This window comes from Triticum dicoccoides, chromosome 7B (genome assembly GCF_002162155.2).
Source record: "Triticum dicoccoides isolate Atlit2015 ecotype Zavitan chromosome 7B, WEW_v2.0, whole genome shotgun sequence".
NCBI lineage: Eukaryota > Viridiplantae > Streptophyta > Magnoliopsida > Poales > Poaceae > Triticum > Triticum dicoccoides.
The window spans coordinates 361335147-361344626 of NC_041393.1; the positions used below are offsets into that span (position 1 = coordinate 361335147).

Here is a 9480-nt window from a genome sequence, read left to right on the forward strand (position 1 = left end):
AGACGCACAGTTCGAGACCCCCTATCCGAGATCCGCCGGTTTTGACACCGACAATCATCATTATTTGCATCTGTTCCTCATTTCAGGTCACTCACCTTCAACCTGTGATTTCAATCAGAAAAATGAAGCAAGTTAGCTTGATGACGCAAGCAAGTAGCACAATAAATACAGGTAAGGAAATAACACACCAACCCAAGCACACTAGAATCACAAGAATAGCATCCACTATTTTTAAGGAAGCATTTGAACATAATTACATAGGCCTGTTTTTGTGTGTATCATAATTTTTTCTTCTTCCTTTTTTGTTTATTAAATGCAGGCAACTTTTTCTCTCAGCGTGCCTCGAAGGTTTTTGGTGAAGTAAGCCTCGTGTCACAGACAATTGGAGCATGGAATTCACACCAAAATCAGAGAGAGCAGCAACATGTTTTTGTTAGAACTTTAAAATAGCAGCAGTCTAGGCAACATGTTATGCCTTTATATTCAGTACTCGTGTTTCACCTATCTTTGTACTAGCAGCAACTTTGTGCTTTTATGTTCAACATGTCTCCTATTTGCGTATTCGGTTTTGAAGTGACGTAGAAGCTAAGATAAAATAGTTGTCTAGGTCATGGGGGGTTTCTCCTCCATGGGGATGCATTTTTTGCTTCTTTGTATAGGACACTTCTTGTCCTTTATTTTTTGCATGATCAAAATATCAAGTTTTTTCCTTCCGCCCAAGCATGGGAACACAATAGATTTGCAGAAATACCCATTATTTGGACCATACTGAAGTATATAATGCAAGGTAAATTAAACTTCACTAACATGTCACAATTACTAGGACATGTCACAACAGCCTACTCCCTAGATGCATGCTAAAAAGCGAACCAACCTGTGGTTGAGATGGTTAGGTGGACAGTGGTATCCCCAACCCATCAGGGTTCAAATCCTGGTGCTCACATTATTCCTGGATTTATTTCAGGATTTTCGACGATGCGCTTTCAGTGGGAGGAGACGTTTCCGTCGACGACGAGGCGCCTACGGTGACTCCGTAAATCTCAAGATGATATGCCGGCTCAGTCTCTCGGAGGTGCTCATAGGGGTAGGGTGTGCGTGTGTGCGTCCAAGGGTAAAATTGACAAATTTGACCTATGGACGAAATCAAATCACAGAATGAACTGCCCGTGAAACTATTTCACGCGGCTGACCTTTTTGTGTGACGTCCGACACGAAGGCGCCACACTACACTGTGCAACGCCTTACAAATAGGCGCTACACGCCTGGTCAGCGTTGCACCCGTGTGATCCGAAAATTACCAAGTCAGCGTGCAGCGCCTGAGAGCTAGACGCCACACTATACAGTGGAGCGCCTAGCTTCTAGGCGTTGCACTAGTGGTTGCTTCATTTTATAGTGCAACCACTAGTGCAGTGCGTGAGAGCTAGGCGCCACGCTCTTAGGCTCTGGACAATGACTTAGCAATTTTTAGGCAGTCTGGGATGCAACGCTGGTCAGGCATGTAGCGTCTATCTATGAGGCGTTGCACAATATAGTGTGACGCCTTCGTGTCGGGCGTCACACAAAAAGGTCAGCCACGTGAAATAGTTTCACGGACAGTTCATTCTGTGATTTAATTTCGTCCAAAGGTCAAATTTGTCAAATTTACCTTCGTAGGGATGAGTGTATGCACGTGTATATGAGCGCATGTGTCTGTACTGATGTAAAAAAAAATGCCTGCTAAAAAAGCTGGATGACAACTTTTCATCCGTCGACACGGACGTGTCCGTCGCCGCTTCTGGTCTCCGTTTTGGGCGTTGGAGATGCCCTGATTCCACGGTCGCTGCGAACCGGTCTCAATTATCGGCCAAATCACCCCCTTCCTCGTGTTACATCCCGACGAATTATTTTCCTGAACCTAATTATTCGCGGCGCTCGGTCCCACTTCGCGGCAGAAGAACACCGCCGCCGCCGCCGCCGCCGCCGCCGTCACAGGAATTCCTTGCCATGGAGGGCGTTGGCGCGCGGTTAGGGCGCTCGTCGGCCCGTTATGGCCCCGCGATGACGTTCACCGGGCCCGTTAGGAAGTGGCGGAAGGAATGGGTCACCATCTCCGCCGCCACGGCCACGGCCACCTCCGCCGCGGCCTCCTCCACCGGGACTGGATCTCGTGGAAATAACCTCATCCTGTTCAAGTGGACCCCGCTGAACGGCGCCAACGAACGAGATGAGGAGCAGACGGCACCGGCGAAGACGGCCACGAGAAGGCGGCTGTACGTGCCGGTGAGGATTCTCATGTACTTATTTGGTGTCGTCACTTTCTGGTGGTACGATGGGTTTGATTTGGTGCCAGGATGTATCTTTAGCTTCTTTTGGTTAAGTAATTTTTTTCATCTCGGTTGAATTGAACTCTTTAAGTACTAATTGACCTCTTATGTTAAGAGAATTATGGGATATGCAACAAAATGAGACCATATGGTCGGATCGATCTGCAAATATAGAGGATTGTTTTGTTTGTTTGCGAGTTGGATAATTGTACAGCTGTGGTGTTTTCCATAGTGCTAAACCTGTAGTGTTAGTTATTCCTACAAGTGTTAGTTGTTCATAAGCATATAGTATAATCCGCTGCTCTCAAACTGTAGTTTATACTCCCTCCGTCCGAAAATACTTGTCATCAAAATCGATAAAAAGGGACGTATCTAGAACTAAAATACGTCTAGATACATCTCATTTTATTCATTTTGATGACAAGTATTTCCGGACGGAGGGAGTACTAACTTTTGAGCTATAGCACCTTAGTTGTTTCTTGGTGAATCATCAGCAAGTTTCTTTGATAATTTAACACCAGTATTGAAACGCCCTACTATCATTGGTTTAGCTTAGTTCAAATATTATTGATAATCTTCAAGTTATCATGGGTCATGGACACCTTTATCGAGTTCAGCTTTGGACACATTAACTTCATGTAGAAGTACATGCTCATTGTATATCTGTATTCGCTTGTCTTGTCGCCTTTCCATCATATGCTTGTACTTACAAATTGGATCACTGTTGGTTACAATATTTACCTCTGAAACTCTGGTATTCTACTCTTTATTTTCCTGATACCTTGTCGTTGGTATGTACTGAGTCTATCCACCCTACAGGTTTCTGTAGTTCAAGATCAAAGGCAAGAATCTGCCAAATCTGATGATGAGAACAAGGCTAATGATGGAGAACCTTCATCTACGGAAACTGAGCAGTCTATTGGGAAAACTAATATGGATGATATACTTATGGATGAGTCCCAGGTAAAATCGGACTTAGTTAGTTGTATAACTAGTTTGTGATGGTTATCAATGGTTATCTTCATTAATTCACTAATATTCAACCATTAGACAACACGTGGCATCTCATGTCATTTTACAACAATAAGTGACAACATTGCTCTTCTTTGAATTTCATTTTCTTGATTCATATAAACATTATATGCTATTATATAAGGACTCAAATAGTTTTGCCCGGCAAAGCATCCAACACTTTACTATTTGAAATATTTCATCATTTAGCATCCAATCATGATTCATGTGCGCTCTCACGAGGAGCGCTACATTATTTTGTGCAGATAGTTGGTAATAGCGTCACGCTTCATGTATCTTATGCCTTGGTAGCTGTGGTTCACCAAACCATACCACTTTTGTAAAAATAAAAAAAAAGTTTAAACCTCTAGCTTGTCCGGATGTTATTTTAAGATATATTCATTGTTTATAAGGCGTTCTGCTTTAGACTCTTAAGCATCGCTTGAGCGATAAGGCGCCCTGGCAGCGCCTTAGAAATATGCCCGCTTTCGGCGCTTAGGCGTCGGAGCGGGTGGTGCTCACCTTAGGTCGCTTTACCAGCTTGTAAACAATGGATGTACTGACATATTTACACTATTGTCATGTGTACTACTCGGTCTACGTTATAACTATATAAAAATAACCTTGTTCATTGGGAAATAATTTTCCAGGAATATTTTATTTTGAGAAGCCAGGATGAGCTCTGCCTTTTTCATATAGAAGAAGAGAATCGACCAGTTAATAAAGAAAATTGGCTGAAACCGATACAATCTATGCCACACTAGCCCCGAGGTTGCATTCCAAGCGAGGCAAGGACTCCGTCACCCAAGTGACCAGAGTCTACACCCTACCAGATGACCCGGGGCCGCCGCTCCGGCTTACAAACCTCAGCAATGCACAAACGCCGGTCCTAAGGTTGTGTATCAGTTAAGCCGACGACTCTGCCACCCAAGTGACTAGATTCGACACCCAGCAATGCAAAGGCGTACTTCGCAACTGCCGCATGGACTTCCACACTGGACCCAACGCCGTGTATGATGCCGATTACTCTGCCACCTAAGTCATTAGACTCGACGCCAAGCAGCACAAATACGTCCTCCGGAGCCGTCGCTCTGGCTTCCACGTCGGCCTTGAGGCAAGCACCCGCCTAGCTGATGACGAAGGTGCGGGACGACACCAACCGCCAACGCGTTACACCAAACCGGATCTCCAAGTTGACGCCCCCAAGGGAAAAACCGACAAGAACAACGTCGTCACCCGCTCCGGCCAAAGCCGAAGCTTAGGCTTTCACGTGGAGAGCTCGAGATGCAAATGCCTAGGTAGGTGAAGGGGCTCCATGACGATGTCTCCAACAAGGAGAACAACGTCCTAGGATGCCGTCCTTCCCGGCATAGACTGAGATCGGTGCTCTGGCATTCACTAGCAGTTCACCATGCCCTATGACACTGCATCAAGTCAACTCGACACCACCATCAACCACCACCACGGCCGCCAGACCACCTGAGCACCACAACCTTCCATGGCTCCCTAAACCAACCCCAAGAATGAGCGCCGCTGCGCCACCATTCCGACCCACAGCTCATCGTCGTCGTGCCGCTGTCTCGATTCGCAGCTCACCGTCGCTGCAACGAATCACCACAAGATGTCCGTGAAGCGTATGCAGCAACATCCCGGGGCTGCTGCCATGGCATCCATGCGTCCTGCCGGTCGGGTAAGGAGCAACTCCTCCTAATCACTCACCCAACCTAGCCAGAGCATACCAAGCCATGGCCAGAGAGCTGCCAAGGAGCACTCCCGCCGGGAATGCGCGTCCCAACCTCGGCCATCACCGCGCACGAAGACGAGCCAACGCCGGATCTGCGCACCGAGCTCGCCAACAGCTGCATCCTGGCCTCCACGCACCACCGCTCCAGCGCACCAGCTACAGCCAGTGAGCCAGGCGCCGCACTCCCAAGCGATGACGACACGCCCGCCGAGGCGCATCGAGGGCTACGTGCTGCCGCTGCGTGACCATTTCTGCACCGGCCCCTGCACAAGCCAGCCAGCAGACAACCGCAATCGCAAACAAAATAGAAGCACCGCCATGGCCGCAAGGGGTGAGAGGTGGCGAAGGGTGAGGTGGGCTAGAGTTCGCCACGCGTGTCTGTTTGTGTGGAGGCAACACGGCTTTGCCCGGTGGCGGTGAAGGGTGAGGCGGTCGGGGGGGGGGGTGCTGGAGTTCACCACCCGTGTTTGTTTATGTGAAGCAACACGGCTTTGCCCGGCAGCGCGTCCTGGTGGCGGCGAGGGGGAGAGGAGGTGGCGAAGGATGAGGTGCTCTGGCGGGGGCTACAGTTTGCTACCCGTGTTGTTCGTGTGGAGCAACATGGTGGCCAAGTGAGCCCGTGCGTGCGTCTTGGTGGCGGTGAGGGGTAGAGGTGGTCCGGTGGCGTTATAGTTCGCCATCCGTGTCGCTCGTGTGGATCAACACAGCGGCTGAATGAGCTCACAGCCATACGCCCATACCACGCCATTTTCGAGGAATATTGATATGAAGTTTCTGTAAAATTTCTTTGTTTTGGTCTCTACTAATCAACTTTGTGATATACCTGATAATATATGTAAATGTCGTAGTCCCGCTCTTCTCAACATACTTTTCTTGGTAACTAGCTAAATACTTGTGTGTTGCTACAGAAGTTAAATGCTCGTGTATTCTATAGGAGTTTTTTATTGCATGGGTTGGTTAAATGTGTATGTCATCTTAGTCTCTTTTGCAAATATGAGAAAATATCTCAAAATGTTGATCAGTCCGAAGATCGTGATACATATGTTTAGTACATTGAATAATTCTGATACTAGTTAATTTATTGACGACTTAATAGGTAATTTCTGAGGGTGAATGGACTGCCATCAACTAGACCTTTGTAAGAGTAGAACAAGATAAGATCCCATTTTCCCAATCCATCTGGAAAAAACTAGGACTATTTTCCATCGTACTCTTTCCATAGGTTGCATGCAAACATGATTTTGTGTGCTTGTTTTTCATATTTGAAGTCCTCTATTAAGAGAGAAAAGAATCGAGAATTGAGCATATACACTTTCCTGTTTCAGGCATCAGATGAGGTTCGAGATTCTGGAAATTTCGTTGGTGGAACTGATCTAAATCTGAACTTAGGTCCAAAAGACCCCGACGGTGAAGATGAAGGTGATACAGGTGAGCAACACGAGGTTCGAACAGAACACAGATTGAAGAGGAAATCTGTTACCCCTGACCTCGAGATGAGAATGTAACAGGCGGCTTCATTTATTCCTTGGATTCTTTATTATTACAGTTTCCCTTTTGGGCCATTTATGTAATTTTCTTGACATACTGTATACGTGGAGAGACAAGTCAACAGAATCACAACTACATAGTGAAACGCGCATTGTGTTGCCAAATAACGTTAATGAAACTTTTCTTTCGTTTTGCAAATGTAAACTGTACTAGTACATTTTATTTGTTTCGTTTGTGAATTGAGCAAATGATAGACTCTGCATGTAAGCAGGTGTGACGAACATAACGTTGGGTGGGATCAGAAACATCAGCCTACACTACAGTTGGACGAAGCCAGCAAAGTAAACATGCGGCGACCAATAGGCAGTCAGCGTCGCTCTGACCCTGGTCGCCCGTGGACCTGGCGTGGCGTCCCGCTCGCTGCTCGTCTCCTTTATCGATGGTGATAATTTTTTCTTTTCTTTTTCTAACCATGCATGAGAACCGTGTGATCATAAACAGAAGAAGAGGGAATAACACAAAGTTCAGGGGTAGTTGCCATAATGCCATCTGCAACGAACTTTGACACAAAACACCTAGCGTCGGCCTTTTAGCCAGTACAACACATCACACTTGATCTGATTTCAGAAAGGGCCCCTGAATCATTAACACATCACACTCGGGCATATCTTTGCTCTAAGTCTGAGTGTTGCTAGCCCGAACAACACTGTTACGTTGGTGGAGTGGTGGACCGAGACTGGTTCAGTGCCGGAGCTAGGAATTTGCTTCCGGGTATTCTTATAATTCTTTTTGCCACAACAATATAATAAAACAAAAAATATACAGTAAGATGACAACGTCAATGTAACATTCCAAATTTTCAATTTGAAATGTTATACATTAGATCATCTTTGCATATCATATTTTTATTGCATTTTGGCTTGATCCTAAAAATTCTACGCAACTCAAGGACCCACAGAGAGAGTTTGAGATTTCGTTATTTTCATATTTGAGTTTTTCTCAAATTTTGAAAAAAGGACCTTTTGATTTTAATTATTTTATCTTCGTATATTTCTTTTATAAAAAAAAATCAAAGGGAGGGAATAAAATGACTTTCCCAAAATAAAGAAATATTAGAGATTTAATAATAAAATCAAATAAGATTTTATTTCGGAGTTTTATCACTATTTTATTTGAATTAGGAAAAATATGTGTTTCAAAATTGCATTTTAGGCCCAAATAAATGTTCATCTTGTCCGGCTTATTTTTAAAGGACGGGGAAAATTTATTTCAGGATTTTTATAGTCCGTTTAGTATTTCTTTTCTTTCTTTTTTTGCACGTCAATTTTTTTTAAAGTCAACCGACCTAGCCGGGCCGTGCCCGACTAGGACTTTGCCCGGCCGGCCTTTTTAAGCGAAGGCCCGAGCCGCCCCCAAACCCTAGCCCCGCCCCAGCCGACCCCGCCGCCGCCGCCGCCGCAGCGGGATCCGCTAGCCGCCGACCCCGCCTCCCCGCGGAGTCGCCGCCGCCAACGCCCGTCCCGCCCCGCCGGAGCCCGCCTTGCTGCCGCCGGCGGTTTTCTCCGTGGTTTATTTTTTTTAGATCAGTTCGTCGGTTTTTCTCGACTTAGTTTATTTAGCGGACGTTCGTCCGTACGTTCATTTTAACGAATGTTTTCACCATTTAGTCGCAGACAGCGAACGTTCGTTCATTAGCCTGTTCGTCAGTTTTTCTTTTTTCAGGGTTTTCCGTGATTATTTTCGATCGCGATTTCTGCCCTGATTTTTGTTTTAGTATAACTTTTCGCTCGTTTATCGGAATCAGGCGATTCAAGCGCCTGGAGTTTCATCTCGAAACCCTCTTTCTGTTTAATCAACTTAAATAAGTTTTTGCTACTGTAAAATTTGACATAGGTTCAGATTAGTAAACGAAGCTTGTTTCTTTCGCCGTTTGAGTTTCATTGCTTCGTTTGATTTGATTCTTTTTTGCAAACCGGAGTTCTTAAGTTGAACTTTCTGGTTAGATCTCTTATTTGAGTTTTACCCGTGCATTAGATGAGTGCTTATTGTATGCTTGTTTGTTTGCGATAGAGTACCCGGAGTGCGCAGCATGCTACTACGAGTCTCTAGGTTTCACGGATCATCAGCAAGGCAGGTAACACTTTGATCATACCTCTTTACTACCCAGTTTATTGCATTAGATCAATCCCCAAACAATTGCATGGTTAGGATCTGATTAATATATGGGCTTTGGGAAGTAGATGAGGTAGTACCTATTGTCCTTTATTTTCAAACCTTTGGGAGTTAATTCTACGTTTAATTATATTGCTACCCTATGCTTGTAGACGTGGATTGGATGAGTGTATCCATGATAGATGTGAGATTTTTAATTAATGGTTCAACTTAAGGTGGCAACTTTAATTCACATCTGGGTGGATTGAGGCACCTGGGGAACCCAGTGTTGCCTGTATTTTTGGAAATTCCGGGGCACCGTGTGATTCTCCTATGGACTGCCACCCAGGTTCAAAGGGATCATGAGATTTTCATGCTAGAAACTTTTGTGTGTAGCCGCAATCTACTATGGGCTCTAGCATAGTTGACGAAGTCATGTGAACTCTTACAGTGGTAGACTAGCAGATGTAGGGGATGTAGGTGGTACTGTCTACCCATCGTAAGGTGCTAACGTTTCTGAAAGACTGTGTCTCGGTCATCTGTTTCTCAAACAACTTGTAGTGCGAGAAATCCAACGGAGGAGATCGAGTCTTGCAGGGAAAAGTGCGCAAACCTCTGCAGAGTGTATAAACTAATCATGGTTAGTCGTGTCCCCGGTTATGGACGTTTTGAGTATCTAGTACTTGGATTATCATGTGAATCTCATCATGTTACTTAATTTAATTTGTTGGGTTTAATGATGATGCTTAATTGGGATTGAGTTGGATGAACCTTCTCAATGTT

General features: G+C 45.2%; 1 protein-coding gene across 1 annotated transcript; it reads left to right on the forward strand.

The window, feature by feature from the left end:
* The first annotated feature begins 1811 nt into the window (after positions 1-1811).
* On the forward strand, positions 1812-6768 carry LOC119340833. The gene is made up of 3 exons (XM_037612740.1): positions 1812-2259; positions 3123-3266; positions 6384-6768. The coding sequence occupies exons 1-3, from the start codon at positions 1984-1986 to the stop codon at positions 6561-6563; spliced, it is 600 nt and encodes a 199-aa protein (XP_037468637.1). The 5' UTR covers positions 1812-1983; the 3' UTR covers positions 6564-6768.
* The last annotated feature ends 2712 nt before the right edge of the window (positions 6769-9480 follow it).